Below are 23,089 nucleotides of genomic sequence, written 5' to 3'. Positions count from 1 at the left end.
ATGTAACTCCATATGCTCCTCTCAGATAACTCATTTCCACTGCTCTTGACTTGTGTCCTTCCAACAAGGACACAATATAGCATATATTATAATAAGCACAGTAAGTCCTTATTATAGATCTTCCATGTTTTTGCTACAGAGCTCTAGTAAATTGGAGAAAAACTATTAAATTCCATTGTTACTTATAAATGTGATTTGCTAGTTACCCCCAGTTTACAGTACCAGTTTTGTGGAAAGATGTGATATATAGGAATACTTCTTTGGCTTATAACAATAACTGTTTGTACTCAGAAATCTCAAGCATTTTTAACATTTTGAAGATTTAGCACCTTATCATTTTTTTCATTCATTCATTCATCATCCAATCCTGTGTTGCCCCATGAGGAGCGTAGGAGCCCGGGGCTAGTTTTAACATATTCTAGGAAATAATTTGGACTGTTCACTTTTCTCTAGCCTTTGGCTGAGCTGTATGCACAGAAATATTGTATCAGATAATTTATAAACACTCCAACATACTTGCATGCATCAGCCTTGGTCACCTAATGGCAGCTGTCCACGCAACTTGATATCTGGCAACCTCCCTATTTAGTCCCTTATCCCAGAGGTCACACTCTATGACCTCGTCCCAAGTCTTTTTTGGTCTACTACTCGCAGCCCTATCCAAACATTCACACTTCTCACCTTCTGCCTCCAGTTGTCATCCTCCATCCTCTCAACATGCCCAGACCACATCCTGATCACAACACCAGTTCATTCCAGTCCCATTCTTCTTAACCCTTCAATCACAATCCTACCTCCCCCAGGCCTTACATTCAAGGATACCATACACATCCGTCTGATTACTGTCATTTCTTCACATTTGAGCCTAAGAATATCCTTTTCCTTTACCAGCCAGGTCTGACTGCCATACAGCAATATACTTCAAAAACATGTCGCATATGAAGATCCCTTTACATGGAGGGAAAGCCATTTCAATGTCATGAGAGGCAGCAGCTCCTTGAACTTCCACCAACCACTCCATCCTTACTTTAGCCACAGAGCTAGCTCCAGTCACACTTCCAGCACATGTCCCCCAGAGAACAAAACTCCACACACTCAAGGGAGTCTCCAGCTTGATCAATCCCTTCACGCCTTTCAATCTTTACATGCTCTCCCCAACACACCGCACACACAGAATCAGCATTACTGTATTTTGCAGCCTACCTGTAACATCACTACATCTATTATGCACCCACATGTCACGAACACTGCTCAAGATGGAGCTACTTCCCACACCCCTGTATAAAATGCACATGACAACACTCCAGTACTGTCACCAGCCCTGTATATCATCCCTTTTGTTTTATCCACACTTACTCTCAAACTCTTGTACCCCATTTTGTCTCTTCACTTCCTGAATCTTTCCTTCACCTATCTTCCACTCTCTGCAGTAAGCAGTAAGTCATGAGGTTACGACATGTCCCATGGGAGTCTAGTTCTGAAGCCACGTGAGAGAGCTTCAAGCACCATGACAATCAGTAAAGAGCTCAAGACTGACCCCTAATGCATGCCAGCATTCATGGAAAACACCCTTTCACCAGCCACCACTCAGTCCCAAGCTTTCTCATTGTCCACTTCACCATTGCCTGAGGGATATTACCAAAGGCATGCTCCAGATCAACAGAATTAAAGTACAGCTCCCTTTTTCTTTATTATATATTATTCCTGAACCTGTCAGACAGTGAATATGACATCATCGGTCACTTTGCTTGGCATAAACCCAAACTACATTTCATCTGTATTCACTCTTTTCCTTATCATACATTCTAGGACTTTATCCATTACCTTCATTATCCGTCCAAAAGTTTTGTACCTCTGTAATTTCCTCCTTCCAGGATATCATCCTTCCCCTATTGCTTGTTGATAGTCACACTTGTTAGCCAGTCATGTGGGACAGCAAACTCATATATAATTGAATCTACCAAATCAGTAACTATACGCACTTGTACAGTATATCTCCTGAAGCCTTCAGCATTTCGGCAGTCAACCCAGACACATCTGCTACCTTCCTATACTGCATCCTGCCTATTGTCCTGCTCACAGTAGCAGCAGCAGTCAAAGGCCAAGGGCTAGAGTGGGAATGAATGTGTGGATCAGTTCTTTGCAGTAAGGCACGTAGTAAAAGAATCATTAACCGGTAGGTAAGATTGCCAGCTATTTGTGGCAGTAAAGGAAAAAATGTTTTACAGTGTAAACTGAGAGAATTTATGGTATGGAAAGAAAGATGCTGGATGCTCTAAAGGGTGTTTATGATGGTTGCATAACATGTGTTAGGTTGTGTGGATTTTGAGTAAATTGTTTTTGTCTGGAATGAGACATGGATGTATAATATCCCCATGGTTGTTTAGTATATGAATGGTGGTATGAGAAAGCTTAAAGCAAGAGTTGTGAAAAAGAGCTGAAGGATGAAAATTAGCTGAAAATATATGTACCTTGTATATACATGTGAAGTTGATATTGTTTGCACCCTTTTGTAACTTAGCAGTCAGTAAAATTGTTTTGTTCCATGAGTGTTACAAGAGGACTTAATGAAATGAAGTACTGTACATAGCATGAAGCTGGTTTTCCCATCAAGGAGGAACTGAGAACTTTGAAGGTTTGAAGAGTTAGTGTCATTTCACTGAGCACTTGCTGATAATTCGTCTCATACAGTGCACCCACCTGACTCACTGTAATTTCCTTCTGAACTCATGCTGTGAGTTAGAAAAATGAGAGTTTAAAAAAATACACCTTATGGGGAAAAAGATATTTGATTCTGCCATGGTGTCAGGTAGCCTAGTATAACATTAACGGAACCCCTCTTAACACCACTTAACACTAACATCCTGTCTCAGAAGTATGTACTGCATATCATAGAATGATAGTAAACAATATTAAAAGACATTATATATCCCTGTATGATAATAAAAAATACTGCAAAGCATTTTCCTAAATCCTACTGTTGACAATGCTTATGTCGACAAGAGACGGGTAGCAGTTTCGGCACACTAGCCTAGTTGCAGTACTGGCCACTAGGTGTAGGTGGCATGGGTGGAGAAAGCATTGTTCTGATTGGCTGCACAATCACAAGGACTGTGTGCTTAAATATGATTGGCTTCCAGTCGCGAATTGCGGCTACAATTCTGTGAGTTAAACATCTCCTCAGAAATAAGCCAATTTCTAGTGGAAAAACACGAGTTAAAGCATTTTCTGTGAGTTTGGTGATAATGGCGACTTACCGTAGATAAGGACACCGTGAGTTAGAAGTCCGTGAGTTATGCGGGTGCACTGTACTGTGTTTCCTTTGTCTTGCTTTTGTCAGGGGCAAGTGTCTGATCATCTTGCCTTAAATATCTGGACTGTGGAGCCTTGTCTCAGTCACTGCACTCCTGATTGGGCAAGAAAGGATTTGATATCGAATGAATAGGTGGATGGATGCTGCATATATTAGGGTGAAAAGTAGGGATATGGTAATGACAAGTGCTCGTGGGCCCTTCAGGCCCCTTGCACTTGCTCCTGCGGAGTGCTCTGGCGCTGCTGTAATATATTTTAGTTATGCCTGTGGGCAAAAAATTCTACAGAGTTCCTATGCCGGTCGCCTGGAGCAGCGTTTTTTTGGTCAAAATGTGATCGCTCATTATATATAGTAAAAGTTTCAGTCGTGTTGGGACCAGGTTTTTTCACATCAGCAAATTTTTTGTGAATTTTGTGCCAGTTTTGGTGCGATTAGAATGTGTAGCTTCAGCTGCCCAAAACACACACACACACACACACACACACACACACACACACACACACACACACACACACACACACCTACTGCTTTAGTATATTAGATGAGGATTAGTTTTAGCTGTACCAAATTATCTTTGAGTAAAAGGACATTTTGCATATTGCTCTTTATTGTATAAAGAGACATACAGGTTATAAAAATAAACATAATAAAATGGTAGTTTTTCCACAGGTTTATGGAATCTGAGCTGGAGCTGAATGAAGCAGTAGAGGAGCTTCATGTTGTGGCAACAGTTCCCCACCTGTATCCAATCTTGGTGGAACTAGGCACTGTCAAGAGTCTTCTCTCCCTGCTTAGTCATGACAACACTGACATTGCCATTGCTGTTGTTGATCTCCTGCAGGTGTGTGATTATATGTGTAACTACTTTAATAGACAGATTATTGTTTGCTATATTTTTTGGTGCTGAAGTGCAGTCATTCATGCATTCATCATTTAATCCCACATTGCCCCATGAGTAATGTAGGAGCTTGGGGCTAGGCAAGTTGGTCCTAACATTTAATCCCAAAAGTACTAAGCTCGACGATAGACGTTTTTTCATGAGTTTTTAAACAGACGAGGAATGTCAATCATGCAGCTTCCACAAAAAAGTGGTGGCAGCTTGCTTCACCCCAGCTGTGATGTAGATTGCTTCTGACCAATCAGAACTAAGTATTGGACACATGGGAGGGAGGATCCAGGCCCATACCCAGGCAGTGGGGGGTGTGCCCCCCAGCTCCCTCTCACCGCATCCCTCTACCCCACTACGTTGTTACTACTCTACCTCCCTCCATTCCCACCACCACCACCACCCCTCCCACACCCTCCTCATGCATCCTCCAAAGCCCAGTAGCAAACCTTGCACAACAGTCCCAGGCGTGGAACTCAATACATTTACGAATTAGTCAAAGTCTAGGCTGAGACTGTTTTTATCATACATGTCTCCTGTGTACAACTCATACTTTTTAGGGCTATGCCTCCTCCATTTAAGGACCTTTTTCTGAGCTACAGGAAGGCAGCTGCTTGCTTGTGGTAGCAGACTGGGGTGGAGCAACAACAACTACTACAGAACTGCTGAATTATGTACAACCCCTCAACGTTGGGAAAGAGTCGGTACCTAAACAACATCCTGGTAGCCTTGGCCTACTGCTACTATTCTGCCAATAGCTTTAGGCTGTTTGCTTAACTGGCTGATTTTCCTAAACATTGCAAAATAAACCAGCCATTGCTCTTTTTCTGGTCATGCAGGGAGCATGTGCAAAGTTGACATATGCCTTTTAAATGGAGGCATTAGTCTATCAGTGCAACTACATACATTCATACTCTTTTGATTTCTTAGATTACTCCATATTGGATTTTAGGTTTTATTCCTGACAAGCTGCATTGTTTAACATTATGAACTTTCAGATATGTAAAAAGTATGCAGTAAACAAGAGGTTGCTTGACCTAGAAACATTACTTTGTGTGTGTGTGTGTGTGTGTGTGTGTGTGTGTGTGTGTGTGTTTGTGTGTGTGTGTGTGTGTGTGTGTGTGTGTGTGTGTGTGTGTGTGTGTGTGTGTGTGTGTGTGTGTGTGTTTGTATACCAGACTACCATGTCTGCCAACAGGAAATGACAGAAATTGAAGAGATTGAGACTGATGATGAAGATGATGATGGCAGTGCAGGGAGTGAAGCATTGATGGAGGCATTGCTAGAGGGCCAGGTGGTCACCATCCTTGTTCACAACCTACAGCGCCTTGATGAAGGCCAGAAAGCTGAGACTGATGGTGTGCATAACTCATTAGGTGAGTCCTTAGGTGGTAATCTGTTGCCATTTATTTGGTAAAAAAAATTGCATTATGTCGTTAGAGGGGTAGGTTTTTATATCTTTTGTTTTATTAATTGTTTCATTAATGACCACTTTAATGATGACTTGCTTTTAGTCTTCATAACTTAAGCTCCATTATCTTTTCGTATTGTTAGTGATTTCTCCTTACCTGTGTAACATATAATGTGGTGGTGGTGTTTACCCTAGGCTCATCCAGATGTTAACCCAATGAAGAAATATAGCCTCTTCATTTGGACATACCCAGAAATATGGTGTTGGTCCCAGGCTCATCCAAATATTTACCAAGCAAATACTCTGAGCTTTTAGAAGTATATTTTAGAGGCCATGGAGGATGTTGTTTGGCTGATGGTTTTGGATAGTTTGTGGTGGCTGTGTATTTGTAAATGGTAAAGGTACCACCTTAGACACAAATCAGCTTTTTTTTTTTTGTAAGTGATGAAGACATAAGTGTAGTTAAACTATGTAAAAAAAAAAAAAATTAGATTTTGATATATGTGAGGCACTCAGAACCAGAAGATACACACTGCTGTAGATCCCATTTTTTTTTTTTTTTTTTTTTTTTTTTTTTTTACATGATCCCTCCTTCATGGCTGCATATTGAATGTACCACATGGAACTCCCATTAGGTTGATTGTCCAGTTTTTTTTATCACTCAGTTTTTGCCAATGCCTCATTGTATAGAGATACACTTCACCACTGATTATTGCCCTTTTTACCCCAGGTTGTCTTCAGTCATTCATGATTGTCTTTTTTTCTCTCTCTCTTGTTTTTTATCAGAGTGGATGATTGATAGTAATGTATCTTGAACACCATATTAGCATTTTTATTAACTCTTTTTTATCTTTATTATGCACCGCTCGATGTCAAAAGGCCGGAAATGAGTCATAACTAGGGAACCAGTTGCCTGATTGGACTGGAAATTGTTTTATTCTTCAACTTTTAGCATTTTTAACAGAACCTTCCTGTAACAAAAATTGCACCACGTCCTGTACTTTTGGCTGTGTTATGGTAACTTCATTGCCCACAAACAAAGTGATTCGCCTAAAGGCTGCCAATTAAGAGGCCAGAAATGAGTCATAACTCGGGAACCAGTGGCCTGATTGGACTGGAAAATGTTTTATTCTTCAAGTTAGAACATTATAGTGGTACCCTGCTCTTACAAGAATTGCGCCACAATTCACAGTTTTTGCTGTGTTATGGTCACAATTGGACAAACCAAAAACCAACAAACATACAGAAATCAGATCATTATAATACAGATTTATCATTTCCTTGTGTTATTTTAATTTAGGATATTGTGCCATTCCATGACTTTAATTTGCTTCTGCATTTTGAATGCAATGTTATTAAACAAGAAAAGAAAGTACAGTGGGCTCACATAGTACATGTGATCACAGTGCGCAAATCGCATTGTACACAAGTGACCAAAAATCTTAATCATTAAACTTTGAATGGGCAAGTTTATCTCACAGTGCATGAGGCAGAGGGAAGAAGTGGCCCAAAACCATTATTTTCCCTGACTATGTGACCTCCCCCGCATTCTACTGTGCAGCGTGGGTGTGAAGCGAAAGGCCACGCCATTGCAGCCAAGACTCGTGCACCGTGAGGATACGCTTTCTCAGTGACGGCCACAAACAAATTGCCTATATGTTACCCTGTCCCCAGCCATTTTGCTGCCCTCCCCCTTGCTTACACCCCCCTCCCACATATATCTTTCCATTCCATCCCTCCATCTCATCCTCGGCCTCGTGCATCATCTTCCCCTTTCCACCTTACTCACATATATACAGTACACCCTCCTCATTAGGTTCTTGCTCTCCATCCTCTTCACATGGCCATCCCACCTCAGTGTATCTCCTAATACCTTCTTTTCCATCCACATCCACACCACAATGCTTCTTCACTTCCTCATTTGTCAGTCTGTCTCTCAACATAACTCCACATGCTCCTTTCAGGTAACTCATTTCCACTGCTTTCACACTTGACATGTGTCCTTCCAGCAAGGTCCAAACTTTGCTTCCTTACGTTAGAGTTAGTATAACAGCACTATCATGGAGCAGCTTTTTTACTTCCATGCTCACTTCCCTATTTCTTGTCACAGCTTTCAAAGAACCAGCAGCCTTTCTTCCACTCTTGATATACTGAATCCTCTTTTAACAAGTTTAGGTTTTAATGACCACCTTGAGCTGGCCAGACATTATGTTCATTTAGCTAATTTTGTCCAGTAAAAGAATGGATGCGTGGGAAACGATGACTAGCGTGGCATGATGAACGAACATAGATTTATCTAATGCCTACTCACAGTCTTTATTTACAGTGCAGTTAATTCATGAAAGGTAACATTAAACACATAAGTCAGTAGATAGTGCATTTATTGAGAAAGAGGGCCATTTAGACTTAGCTGTATGTTATTGCTTACTAGTGTACAGCCGAACAAGTCTCTATATTTAACAATCTTTGTTTGGTAAAAGCCACAACGCCTGGGAAATTACCAAACAGAATGGTGTTCCGCTTTAATGAACTACAGTAATCCCTCAGTTATCCGACGTAATAGAGCCAAAGGCATGTCCGAGTAGTGGCAGTGTCCAGATAATGAACAATGTCCCCTGACTATACCCAGAACCTACTGATACCCAGCCTCCAACCTATACCTAACTTATTTGTACAATACCTCTTCTTGCATTGGCAGTGTTTTCCTGTCATTCAGGCATATTTAGACATCAAAACAGACATAGGAATATCCAAAGTAATGCTAAACACCAAGAAAACCATGCAAAAAAAAACAAAAACTGAAAACCAAAAAACACCCTACCTGTACACTACTGGATATACAGTACCCCTCCTAATTTTGGCACTGTTTTCAGGTCAGTCTACCATATTTAGACATCAAGACACACATAAGATTATCCATATTAATGCTAAATATCAAGGAAACCATGAAAAAAACATTGAAAACCAAAAACACCTTACCTATACACAACAATATGTACAGTACCCCTCCTAATTTTGGCACTGTTTTCAAGTCAATCTGCCATATTTAGACATCAAAACACATATAAGAATAGCCAAAGTAATGCAAAACACCAAGAAAATCATGAAAAAAAAAAAGCCATTGAAAATAAAAAAACACCCTACATATACACTAGGTACTGTCCCTCCTAATTTTATTTTGGCACTGTTTTCAGGTCAGTCTGCCATATTAAGACATCAGAACACACACAGGATTATCCATATTAATGCTAAACATCAAGGAAACAATGCATGAGCAAGAAACATCCTCGAAAAACATCTTAAGAAAAACTCAGTATGTTGGAAAATCAGTTATCTGACACCAGTGCTAACTGCGCCCGGGCCACAAAAAAATTTCACTGCCATATATGCCACCAGAAATTGGTTAAATTGGTATAAATGGTATGCCATCACATTTGCTGGTGTTTGTACTATAAGCTGATAAAAACAGAAAACTGCTGGGTAAAAGTACAGAAATGCAGTGATAATAAGTAGTGTTCGAGAGTAAAGCTTACCTTCATATAACTTCCCGCCATCCTAGTGCGAAATTTTGCCCGTACCTTCCAGGAGTTAAGCACATGTCTAGATGCAGAATTTCATGAGCTTTCTCGTGGTCACTTCGGAATTTCAAGATGACCATTAGTATTCAAATAAATTGCAAAAACTTTAAAAACTCACAAGTCGGTGCTATCAGCACGAAGGAGGGGAGGGAGTGAGGGGGGAGCCGGGAGGGTATGGAGGAGGAACAGGAGGGGGGCAGAGACGAGGCTGTGTACAGGATTTTCACCCTTCTGTCATGAGGTGGACGTGCGCCTTTACCGTACAATTACTTGTGACTTGTGGTCTGTTAGACAGGTGGTGGCCATTCGGAAACAATAATCCCAGTGACTGGGCAACTTTGGACGTTTGGTAGAGCAGTGGACGGCTACTGTCACTGAACATGTACTTCTGGTTTGTAGTCTGTTTTCGATGCGTGGTGGCAGTTGGGAAAGACATAGCTCGGTGGCCGCGCGACTTTGGACATTCAATGGGGATGCGTATGGATGTTTTGACACTGCTTGTGGGATACAGACGTATTACTCGGGCGCTGGAAGTTCTTTGGGAGTGATCGGACCAGCGCGCAACTTTGACCATTCAGTACAGGGGCAGACGGATATTTTAGCACTGATGGTGGGTTATGGCCTGTTTCCTGCTCATGGATCAAACTCAGTGGCCATGATACTGAATGTTTGAACATGTTGGCTAGCTGGCTGAAGTTCTCGGGGACTTTTACGTCCAGGTAATAGCAAGTAAATTCGGATAATGGCGTAATAGAGCCAAGGTCCAGTATCCGGATAATGAACAGGTCTGGATACTGCACGTCCAGATAAATGAGGGATTACTGTATTGGCTCTTAACGTCAAGGGTCTGGTACCAATTAGTTCATTATATCGAGGGTTTAATGTACTCGTTAAATGCATTCACATTTTCCATTTCATCAAAACATTTCCATCCTCAAAAACAAAACAACAGAGCTAAATTCAAGATCCATTCATTTCAAGATGCCAGGACACACTGCATTTAAAAGACTGGAGATCATCGGCAGTAGGAAATACAGATAGAGGAACACATTTGCAGAGTTGACGTGTTGCCTACGTGAAGGACTGGGAGTAATGGTTAACTCATGTTTAGAGAGTTGGACAGAAAAGGATGAGTTTGTTACTAGACGGGTTCTATACTCCTGCTGTAGTGGTGGAGGGATGCAAGCAGACAGTCCAGAGGAGCAGTGACCATTGAAGTAGCAATAAAAAAGAGATAAAGACGCAACAGTGCGGCAAGGAGACAAATGTTGAAGGGAGCCAATAATAGGAGGAGAATTAATGAGACGGAAAGCTTTTGACTCCACCATGTTGAGAAGAGCTGTTTGAGGGGAGCCTTCCCATGCTTGAGGGTTGTACACCAACACAGGCAAGTAAAACCCGTGTATAAAGTCAACAACTGTGCAGGGGTAAAGAAGGCATGGAGTTGGCATGGCACACCTAATCTCTTGGAAGCAGATTTTACAAGAGAGGTAATATGATCTTTCCAAGATAAATTCCAAGAGAATGAAACCACAAATATGTGTTTAGACCTTGTGTGAAAGGTTTAATAGCTACAGCTTTAGCATAGGGATTCTTTTGCTGGGAAACAGTGAACTGACAAGTTTGGGAAACCATCAACAAGAAACCCGATAACTGAATCTTTTTAGTGTTTGTGTGGAGTGTTTGTGTACGGGTGTTAATTGTGGAGGCAGTAGTTGTGTGAGTATGGGGATTGTTGGAGGGGAATTGTTTTGGTGACAGAAGGAGGGTTTGTTGCACCTGTCACTTACAGTGTGTTGTGGTGTTGTCTGTTGTTTGTATGAGTAGTACATGTGGTTGTGGTAGGTGGGCATGCACCATCCACTCATTTGATGCAGTTCTGCTTGGGGTTTCTGCCCTTTCCTCTCTTCCTTCCATCTTCTTCTGTCTTTCTTTCCTTCATTCTTTCCTCTTCCTTCTGCCTACAGGTTACTTTACACTCCCTCTTCTGTCTTTCTTTCCTTCCTTCTGCCTGTGGGTGACTCTGCACTGAGTGACAAGCCAAATGGTTTCCTGTACACCAGGGAACCATTTACTATGCTGGTGGGAACCATGTAACCAAATTATAGCACCTGATGGTTTAGTGAGCAATTTAAGGTGCCCCAATCGGATTGAGCCGGTGCCGATTCATATCCAAGGAGTGGTTGGAGCTAATTGCTAACGTAATGCTACTCAGGGATGAGTGAGGCTGATCACTCTCATCTTAACCCCTAGGCTGCAGCAGGCTCCGAGCCCTGGTGCGGATACTTTTGTAAAAAATCGGTCAATTTCAACTCATGTTTGTTTATAGTTAGAGACAAAAAATAAAAGAAAAAGCACATGCATCAGAAGTCGACACCTTTCTACTTGCCTATGAGCGTGTTTGTGAAGAGGAAGAACCTTTTACGGCATCCTGGGAACAGGTTGAAGAAAGGTCATTTTTGGCTGTTTTTTTGGGTCACTGAGTCCGTGGCTGCCTCGCCACTCACCCTGCGTGCTCGCCACCAGCCCGGTGACACTGGGTGACTCAGAAGATCACTGTGTGGCAACTCTGTGCTTGGGAGGGATGATATGTGTCGCATTTCCGCCAAAATCAAAGGTGCAGAATTTGAAATCAGAGTTCACCTTCTGAGAGGTCTGTATCAGGCTATCGATGGGTCTGCCTCAGAGGCTTTTAGCAGCCAAGGGGTTAAATGGCAGGGTAGGATTGGATGATGGATGGATGGATGGAGCACATGTGGTGTGGATCCATTCATTGCAAATGTATTCATCTAGTGTTGCGATGGGTAGGGAGCAATCCATCCAAATGTATTGTGTTTGGGGCCTGGGGTTGCTCACCATATCTCTAGCAAGTATGAAGAGAAGGGAAAAAGACTGCCAAGGAATCATTTTCCCTGTGTGAAAAGTGGATTAGGAGTAGCTGTCCACATGTTGGAGACAATGCCCTAGCAGACTGGACTGAGGTCCTCCTTACAGGATGCAGGGTAGGATGACAACGCTATGTTCCCAGGCAGAAGTTGCATCTACTCTTCTCTACCCAAGGTAATGTTACCATCTTGTGAAAGCTCCTTTCCAGCATCTTAGCTCTGGGTAAGAGGATTTAATGTAAAGTATATGTACAGTATTAATTAGAAAGGAGAGATATAGAATCATTATCATTCTCTGTCATCATAACTTAGGTTTCTATATTGTGCTTCTCGCCATTCCAGGTATCATTGAGAATCTAGCAGAAGTTCACCCAGAAATTTGCAATGAAGCAGGACCAGGAGGTCTTTTGGCATGGCTTCTTCGACGCCTCCGATCTAAGATGCCCTTTGATGCTAACAAGCTCTATGCCTCTGAAATCCTGGCCATTTGTGTTCAGAACAATGAGGAGAATCGGCGCCTTGTAGGGGAAATGGATGGCATTGATGTGCTTTTGCAACAGCTGGCTGTAAGTAGTGATAAAGCTGGGATTTATAGCAGAAACAGAGGTATATTTTAATACATAAAAATCACACAGATGTGTGTGTGTGTGTGTGTGTGTGCATGCATGCGTGCATCTGTGTGTGACTGCGTGCGAGCATGCTTGCAAGTGTGTGTGAGTGAGTTTGCATGTGTGTGCATATGCGTGCATGTGTGTTTGTAACCAAAAGTGCCTTCGGATTTCACTGTCCCTCTGAATGGCATTTGGGGGCATACAAACATGGGGACATCTGCATCTGTTGATTCAGTAGGGATGTAGTTCTGGGTCTCCAAAATGTGGATGTATTAATTTGTTAGAAGGAAAAGACACTTCACTCAGCACCTTCCATGTGTTCAGAATATCTAGAAATTCAAATGTGATGAATGTGGTTAATGGTTTGTCTGGAAAATCCACTTCACACAACTTGTACTAACAGATTCAGGAGTGAAGAAATTCGTCTGAAGGCAGCAAAAATAAAGAATAAAAAACTTCATTGGAATGAAGGAGCCCCTGCCTGAAACATCAGAAGTAAATTGAGATGTGATGAATGCTGAGTGTTGTAAGAAATACAAAAGTAAAAACAACTGTGTAGAAGTAACAAATACAGTAAACTCTTAATTACAGTGTCTGGCGTAATTCAGCCAAGCCCTATTTCGTTTAAAGCAAAATGCTGGAACATAACAGAGTTTTCCCTGTTCAGTCAGTGTACAGAAAATACCATTCAACTGAAACTGCATTAACAAGGATCCATAGTGGCTTGGTGGCAAACACCTGTAGTAGGATGTCCTCTCTCCTGGTTCTGTTGGTTTTGTCTACAGCTTTTGAGATAATAGATCATTATTATTGGATGATCTTCATTTTTATGGTGTTCGTGACAGTGCTGTTTTGCTTCTTACGTTGTATATCAGGCAGATCTCAGAGAGTAGTTGCTGATTACGCTAGCTCAGATTCTGCTCCCCTTCTGTTTGAAGTTCCTCAAGGATCAGTTTTGGGTCCAAGTCTGTTCACAGTCTACATGAGTAGTTTATCGTCTTTACTAGATGCTCATGACGTGGCCTATCATTTTTATGCATTAAGATGTCAGATATTAATGATGCCAAGACAAAGCTTGAATCTCTAATGTTTGAGATTAAGATCACGATGGCAAGGAGGAAACTTAAGCTGAATGATGGTAAAATTGAGATTATCATCTTCAGAAGGAACAGAAGGGGTGACGACACCGATAATGACCTGGCTGTGAACATTGGTGTGTCACAGCTTCATCCAGTCAGTTTTGTTCAAAATCTGGGTGTTTATTGTAATTCAAACCTAAATTACAAAGAACATATTAATCAGGTTGTTAGAGGTTGTAACTTTCATATCAGAAATCTGTACTCTGTGAGGAAATTCTTGAATAGATGTTGCCTCTTAACATTGGTCCACATAGTGGTCTTGTCTCATGTCAGTTATTGTAATTCACTGTGGATTTGTCTTCCAAATAATATACTGTATTAACAAAAGTTCAGTCTGTGTTGAACAGGGCAGGAAGATGTATTTTTGGTCTCTCCCCAAGAACCTCTACTACCCCATTTCTAATTGAGCTGCATTGATTACTAGTAAAGGCTGGAATTGAATTTAAACTGTGTCTTATTACATTCAAGGTTCTTAAGTTTGGTAAACTGAAAAATTTTGCTGAATTGTTGAAATTCCCACTGGCACGCCCAGGTGTGATGTTACGTAGTGAAGATGATTTCCTGCATATTGATGAGCCTGGAGCCATTCATCAGTCATCTTTCTCTGATCGTTCTTTTGTGTATGGAGGCCCTAGGTTATATACAGTATTGGCGAATTCTCGTTAAGCGATTGCTGTTTAACTGTGACTTGCCTGTACTGTGTTGTGCTATTTGGCATAATGTACGAAGGACTGGTCCATCCATCCATCCATTATCCTTTCCAATATTGCCCAGTCAGGAGTGTAAGAGTCTTGGCCTAGGCTACTCATTTCAGACATTTAAGGCAAGAGGAACTGGTTGCTCACTGCTAAATGGCATTGCGTGAGCAGTAAGCCTCAGTCATCCTTCTGAATGACACCTTTATGGGCCACATCCAGTTGGGGTACCTTAACTCACTAGAACAAGAGGTATCTAAAAATTGTATATGGGCAGGGGAACTTGAACTTAAGCACTAGAGCCCAGATTCTCATCAGTCAAGGAGTCTCCGTAGCATCTCTTTCTCAGCAGTTTATATTTCTGCCTGGTTAGCTAATATAATTTTGTAACTTTTTATGCAGAGTATGTATTAATATGATTTAAGCAACAAGGTAATAGTAATGTATAAGGGGTGGTTGGGGTTTATTGATCACATAATGTCACATAGGGATGAGTGAGGCAGGTCACTTTCATCTTAAATGTCAGGACCAACTTGCCTAGCCCAGGCTCCTACAATCTTCATGGGGCAACACAGGATTAGATGATGTATGTATGTATAATATATAAAAAAGCTGATGAGCATCCAGGCCTTATGTCAGTATTTACTGGTAGCTGAAAGAGGCATCCCTGATGCACCCTACATGCAACAAAGAAATGTCCCATAAGGGGGAAAGTACTCAAGGGTGTTAGGATAATACAGCATATGCATAACTGCACAGTTTTCTGTTTGATGGTATATAATTTTATAATACTGTATGGAAGTTTGATTTGAAAGGCTGCTAGCATTTGTGTCTAATGTTCTGCATGTATTATTTTGGTTTGAGGTAGCATGGTGCTTAATATACAGTATATATATTTTTTTCTTCTGTATAAAAGTCTAATTGCATTATCTATTGTATATTAATTACAGGTGTACAAGCGTCATGATCCATCCAGCAGTGAAGAGCAGGAAATGATGGAAAATCTTTTTGACACCTTATGTTCCTGCCTAATGTTGACAGCCAACAGAGACCTCTTCCTGCGTGGTGAGGGGCTTCAGCTCATGAATCTCATGCTCAGGTGCTGACATGCATGTTGTTGTTTTTCTTACCAGCTCTCCAGTTCATGCACATTGCCTTATGCTTGGTCAGATGTTCATCCCCGTGCTCATTATCATATGGATGCTCACCACAATGTATAGAAGTACCATACGTTAACATTAAGGTTTAGTACCATTCTTAGTGCTAGCTACAGAATGTAGTGACATTTTTTAGCCTATCTGGTGGAGCCAGGATTCAGTAGGCTTGAATGATGAGTGAGTGGAAGCATGGCCCATTGAATTGGGCAATTTAGGTTGTCTGGACATTGCTACTCCTCACCCTGCTCTAGGGTGGGAAAGGAAGTCCGGATAATGATGATGATGATGGTGATGATGGTGACTTAGTACTTGAAATATGAACAATATCTGACCTCTGAATGCCACAGCAGAGGCATAATGTAGATATGTGTATAAAATTATGTTTAATAACTACTGAATTCCAGCCATATTGATAGCTGATATTAAAATACTCTGCGCTGGTATTGCTTCGTAATACTTTGAATTTATAATTTTTCTATACAGTATACTGTACCTTGGTTCAGTCATTGATACCTGTATTTATTTAGCAAAACAAAATTTTTCACATTTATGCCTTAGTTCAAACTTAGGTACCAGGTATTTGTTTTGTAAATTACACTGATCCCATGGGTGTCATGCATAAATGGCACTGAACATGATGCACGATAACAGAATTGCACAATAACAAAAGAACAGAACCTATGGATTTTGTCCTAATTGGTACCAAGCATTCCAATTGCAAGCCTAAATTTCCCTTTTATGACAATTCTTACCCACTAAATACATACATACTGTTATGGTACGGTAGGTATCAGAAACACAGAAAGGCATGGTTAATAGGTGATGAAAAGGGCACAATAAGGATGAACAAATTACCATTGAGAGACCTGAAATGGGCCTGAGGTAAGGGGTTCAGCAGCTAGGGGGTGGAGAGTTAGTGGTCTCTGTCTCCAGGGATTACCTCCTTGAGGAGGAGCCAACTACAACACTCTACAGACCATGCAGAACAAGGCCCTAAAAATAATCACAGGCTGCACAGCTACTACTGTACACCCACAGACCACCTACACCAAGAAACCAAAGTCCTCAAAGTCAAGGATCATCAAGACATGAGAGGCACACAAATTCTTGCTGCAGCCTCCACAAACCCACACCATCCACAACACTACATGGCAGCATAGTCACACACACCAAGGAACATCAAAACAACACTCAGGACATGATGTAATACACAAATACCGTCATCTTTGCCCACTCCCCTGCCTCTGATCAGCGTCCAGAAACATATCCATACTCAAATCACTCACCGCTCCATTCAGTCACTTAAAGACAACACACAGCTGCATGCATGGCTTCCTGTTATCCACCATTCTGAATCCTACCTCCCTTGTGAGGACAAGGTCCACCTGGCCAGCCCTCTTGAGTTATCAGATGAGGCTGGATGACTCCGTCGCTGATGACTGGGCAGGATGCAACACAGCACCTGATACTATTAAGCACATTATGGAAGACTGCATTACACACAATCGCCTGCACCAACAACACAACATACATTCCTTGAGAGCTCTGTGAGAAAGCCTGGTCTCAGTTGTGGCCCTCCTCAGGGACCCTGGGTTGTTTGGCCAGACTGCCTAGGGAACACCTACTGCTACTACTACCTCTTTGAATAGGGCCTCATCTTTTCATTCTTCAAAGCCATCAGGAACCAGAGACATTCTGTTGACAGAAACCAACTCAAGTACAAGATAATGACATTTTTTTAGCTGATAAATATGCAGTAACGACAGGAATGCTGATATTCATCTTGCATTGATAATGAAAACTGTTATAACCAAGTGTGGGATAACCAAAGGATCATTGTATTGAAATTTTTTCATTCATACATTGATTGAAACATACAAGCCAACTCCCCTCAAAATGAGAACTTGTTTTTAACCACTTATTACCAGAGGAAAAATTTGAATAATGACCACACCTTGGAACAACAGGAAATTTAAAATGAAAGCATCTTAGTCACCATCTGCTGTACCTTTTCCAGTTTACTTTCATGCATCATCAAATGCAGTAACCATATCTCTGTTGCTTATTTTGATTTCAGTCTAATCATAAGCAGAATTATCTCAATATTTCCTCATCCAGATAGCAGAAAGTCAGTCTCATGTTGGCCATCAGTCTATATGCCCACCAGTGATCTTATGTGCTTCTCTGGTGATATATTATCCTATATGGTCCCTCATAGAGCTCTCTCTCCATTTTCTTTCCTGCTCTTCTCTCTTCCCATGTTATACTCATAACTAGGTCTTTTGCTACTTATCCCCATTTCTAGGACATGGCATTTTTTGTGCATTAAACTCCATTTTCCAAGTCTGGTTCCAGTTGTACAACTTGTCCAAATCATTTTGCAACACCTCGCAACTGTCATCATTCTGGATTTGCCTCATAATTTTTGCATCATCTGCAGACATATTCATATAACTGCTTAAATCTTCTGGCATGTCATTTACATAGAACAAAAACATAATAGGAGTCAAAACAACCTTGGGGCACTCCACTAGTCACGCTCTTCCAATGGGAATACATGTCCTTGTCTCACATAACTGTTCTCATGTGTCTTCCTAATAAATAATTTTCCAACCATTTTAGCAATTTCCCATGCACTCATCAAACAGTTTTTAATTCCCATAGCAGTCTTTTGTGCGGCACCTTGTCAAACAGTTTCTTCAAATCCGGGTAGACACAATCTACCAAGCCTTCTCCTTCTTGCATGATATCCACCACCCTGCTGTAAAGGCTCAGCAGGTTTGTGACTCACGTTGGGCTTTCCCTGAATCCCAGCTGTTTTGCTGTTATTAACTCATGTTCTTTTAGGAACATAATCCACTTTTTTTTTTTTTTTTTTTTTTTCACAGTTTGGAAACAATGCTGGCAAGGGATACCAGTACTGTATATTATTTGCTGGGTCTTCTCTATGACTTCCCTTGTAAATTGGCACTATATTTGCCCTTTCCCAGTGTTTTTTTTTAATTTCTGTCTTTCTTCCGTTCATTATATCGATTTCGTCCTAGTACATTGGTATTGATATCACTGTTCAGTTTGGATACGGTTAGACATACAATGTCCAATGTCATCTCTTTTATATAATCAGTCAGCTACATTTTCTTGGCTACCAACCCATCCATGTTACTGCACATAGTCCTGAAGTTGTATACCACATCTACCTTCCCCGTTACCTTTATTAATTTCCATATTTCAGTTTAATTCCTATATCCCTCTTACCTCTGAGTTCTTACTTACCACCTCATGACCTTTGTATCAATCACTTTCCAGAAAACTTTTGTTCCTCCTCTGTTCTAACATTTTTTTGTTTTACATCTATTCTCATCATTTTTTTTTTTTTTTTAAAGTCTCTTCCTGCAGTGCCTTTAGCTTGTCTTTTTCATCCTCATTTAGATTATTTTTGTTTTACTTCTCTCATGTTTTTTTTTAAAGTCTTCCTGCAATGCCTTTAACATATCCTTTTCGTCCTCATTTAGATCCCTCTTTATGAAAATATATTACCCTCTTCTATATTAGTGAGTCACATGAAACATCTAAAATTCCATAGAAACACATTCCATATTCAATTTCACTTTTTTTGGTCTGGTCTCACCCTTCTCATAATAACAAAGCCTTCTCAGTTCCTTAGTCTCTTGTTCCCAATCTCTGCCTTCATTATTAATGCCACTCAGCATGTGTCTAACTCTTTCCATCTTTTCTTTCATCCTAATCTGTTTTATTTCCTGTTCTTGCTCATGGTCACCAGATATTATCACACAGCTACTTCTTTCCATTGTATCCCAGTCTCACAACATTTTTTTCTTTCATCTGTACAGTCTTAATAACTTCATTTTTAATAACTTCATTTTATATGACTATTTTGTCCCAGATGATTGGCTGAAGAGTGTAATTGTAAATGTGTATAAGAGGAAGGGTAATGCCCCGGAAAGAGGAAATTATTGAGGTATAAAGCTGTTAGATCAGATAATGAGGGTAATGGAGAGAGTTCTAGAAGGTATGATTTGAGAGAGAGTGAATATTGATGAGATGCGGTTTGGGTTTATGCCAGGCGGGGGGACCACTGATGCCATATTCATTGTTTGACAGCTTCAGGAAAAATATATAGGAAAGAAAAGGGAACTGTACTTTGTTTTTGTTGATTTGGAGAAGGCTTTTGACAGAGTCCATAGAGGGATGGTGAAGTGGGCAATGAGAAAGCTTGGGGTGAAGTGGCTGGTTAGGGTGGTTATGGCCATGTACAGGGGCACACCCAGGAATTTTCTAAGGGAGGGCCCATAGTGAGGTGAGGTCAGGTAATCCGATAATTATGGGAAGGTCACATGCAGGTTTAGAGTCAGGGAGCTGCTGGCTCATGTGTTACTCTTAATTTGTACTTGCCAATTTTTCATGTATTGCTATTATCGAAATAAATATATAAAAATTTTTAAAAGATCCAGACAACTAAGGGGGGGGCCCAGGCCCAGTGGCCCCCCCCACCCCTGGGTGTACCCCTGGCCATGTATGTGGGTGCTCGCATCCAGGTAAGAGTGATGAGTTTTCTGTGAATGTTGGTGTGCATCAGGGGTCAGTTTTGAGTCCCATGTTGTTTATCATGGTACTTGAAGCCCTCTCATGTGACTTCAGAAATGGACTCCCATGGGAGATGTTGTATGCTGATGATTTAATGTTGATTGCAGAGACTGAAAGGGAGGCGGAGGAAAGAATTAGGAAGTGGAGATATGTTATGGGGCACAGTGGCTTAAGAGTAAATGCAAATAAAACAAAAATTATGATATCTAGGGTTGGTGGTGGTACTGTCAAAGAGGAGGGAGAGTGGCCATGTGCAATTTGTCACAAGGGCGTGGGAAGTAATTCCATCTTGTGCAGCGTTTGTGATAAGTGGGTGCATACGAGATGTAGTGGTATTAGAGGTAGAATGTGAGATAGTACTGACTTTGTGTGTGTGGCATGTCGGGGAGAGCAGGTGGAGGTTGTCAGGCGTGAAAGGACTGAACGTGCTGTTGAGTCTGTTGAGTGTGTGGAAGAGTTTTGTTATTTGGGAGACATATGCTAGAAGTGGGGTTGGAGCTAGCAGGGTGAGAAGTGGTTGGAAGAAGTTCAGGGAACTTTTTTTTTTTTTTTTTTTTTTTTTTTTTATGTGTCCGACTCTGGGCATAGGCTTCACAGCCTGCTCTCAAGGCCTAGTAGTCCTCCTACATACCATACACATCTCTACATGTCACCACTTCGGCGCTAACACCCACCGTCCATATTGAATACATGCTAGGGCTGTCTCATACAGGACTGGTGTATTGGTATTAGCGGGGGTACTTTTATGACATGTCGGCGGGTCATCTGGTAGATCAGGAAAGTCTGCTCTTATGAAATTCAAATCCTTAAACTGTTCCCTGCCCCAGCCGGGATTCGAACCTGGGTCCATCAGGACCGCAGGCCGCCTCTCTACCGATTCAGCCACCGCCTCCTCTCCTGACATTGAGAGGGCCCTTCCTAAGTGCTATGGAGATCTTTGTATGCAGCACGTGTAAGGAGTGTAATACTGTATGGTAGTGAGACCTGGGCAGTAAGGAAGAGGATATTCATAGGCACAGACATACAGAAATGACAATGATTATTGTGGATGTGTAGTGTGTCCCTGTGTGCAAGGCCTGGGGGGGCTGGGTTTATGATGGAAGAGTTGAGAGTTAGGATGGGTCTGGAATGCATTGGTGTTGTGATGAGGAAAGGTAGATTGAGGTGGTTTGGGCATGTGGAGAGGATGGGGGATGATAATTGGGTGCAGAAAGTGAGAAGTGTTAATATTGGGGGTGGGGATGTGAGGGGTAGACCGAAAAAGACTTGGGACAAGGTCATTAAGTGTGACCTTAGGGTTAAGGGATTGATCAAACAGCATGGAGAGCCACCATTAGGTGATCAAGGCCGACGCATACACCCATGTTGGAACCTTCAAAAGCAAAACGTAACGGAACGATCTTCGAATCCACTATTACACATTTAATTTTATTTTTTATTTTTCTGCTCTTGCCCTTCTGTCATTTTTCTGAGGCTTGCAAATTCATACTTCGTCATTCTATCACTCTGCTTGAATTTGTTTTTCCTCCTTTGTTGCTGCAACCACAATACTTACCATTTCCATATCGTCCTTCAGTTGCTTCTTCAACTCATCATTTTCTCTCTCCAGTTTTTTGGTTTCTTCATTTGCAGTTATCTTATTTTCTGTTAGTACCATCAAGCTGATGTCACCTTTCTCAAGTTTTCTGTTTCCCTCTCAGCCGTAACTTCTTTCTGCCGACTCTCCATTAATTCAGTTTTCATAAATAGCATCTTAAACACATTTTCAGTGTTCTGTTCTTGTCTAAAGCCTTCAAATCCTTCTAAATCATCAGAAATTTCTATACTCACAGTTTTCTCTCTAAGCTACCGTATTATCCCACGGCCTGGATTTAGGTACCGTACTTCTCATGGAGTCCATGTTGATGCCCTGGTATCACATCAACTTCTGTATTTGACCATCCATGGTTCTTTCACCGGCCCAGGTTTTTATGGGCTTGACTACCCAGCCTTATTTAAAATCACAAAAAGTACAGCACTATCTCAGCACTACAAAACTAGGTAGGTGTGTGTGTTTCCCTCACTTTTTTTTTAAGAATGTGTGTGTGTGTGTGTGTGTGTGTGTTTGTGTGTTGTAGCACTGCCTACTTCTTCCTTCAGTGTGTGTGTGTGTTGTAGCATTGCCTACTTCTTCCTTCAGTGTGTGTGTGTGTGTGTGTGTGTGTGTGTGTGTGTGTGTGTGTGTGTGTGTGTGTGTGTGTGTGTGTGTGTTATAGCACTGCCTACTTCTTCCTTCAGTGTGTGTGTGTGTTGTAGCACTGCCTACTTCTTCCTTCAGTGTGTGTGTGTGTGTGTGTGTGTGTGTGTGTGTGTGTGTGTGTGTGTGTGTGTGTGTGTGTGTGTGTGTGTGTGTGTGTTGTAGCGCTGCCTACTTCTTCCTTCATCTTTATCATTCTTTTACTGTGTCTGTCCTCCTCCCTTCCTATATCACCTTTTATTGTTTTTTTTTCCTTTTCAGGTTGCCTTACATTGAGTGACAAGCCTGATTGTTTCCTGTAAGCCAGGATACTTTTTACAGTGCAGGGTGGTAACCATATCATGAAACCACACGTGTTCCCTACATATCAGAAAGTGGGTTTGGTGAAGGGTTAGTGCCCCTCCCCATAAAATAACTAACTCAAAGACAAATGGCCACCCCTTACAGGATAATGGCGGCTGGCTGTGGATAGATAGGTAGATAGTGTGTGTTGTATTGTTCATGTATTTAATTTACTCCCCTGATTATTTGGGGGGGGGACCTCTGATACTGGATCCACTTTCTGGGTTTCGT

The 23,089-nt window shown here is 41.4% G+C and overlaps 1 protein-coding gene across 1 annotated transcript in view; it reads left to right on the top strand.

Moving 5' to 3' along the window:
• LOC145399672 (beta-catenin-like protein 1) overlaps positions 1-23,089 on the top strand; it is a 46,566-nt gene that overhangs the window by 9,408 nt on the left and 14,069 nt on the right. The window contains exons 4-7 of the mRNA XM_080272214.1: positions 3,983-4,154; positions 5,398-5,575; positions 12,416-12,639; positions 15,469-15,617. Of these exons, the coding sequence (XP_080128340.1) occupies positions 3,983-4,154; positions 5,398-5,575; positions 12,416-12,639; positions 15,469-15,617 (723 nt within the window). The remainder of the gene's footprint in view (positions 1-3,982; positions 4,155-5,397; positions 5,576-12,415; positions 12,640-15,468; positions 15,618-23,089) is intronic.

Source organism: Coenobita brevimanus, chromosome 50, assembly GCF_032717465.1.
Source record: "Coenobita brevimanus isolate Jiangsu-jjx chromosome 50, ASM3271746v2, whole genome shotgun sequence".
Taxonomy (NCBI): Eukaryota; Metazoa; Arthropoda; class Malacostraca; order Decapoda; family Coenobitidae; genus Coenobita; species Coenobita brevimanus.
This window is presented reverse-complemented; position numbering and strand designations above follow the sequence as displayed.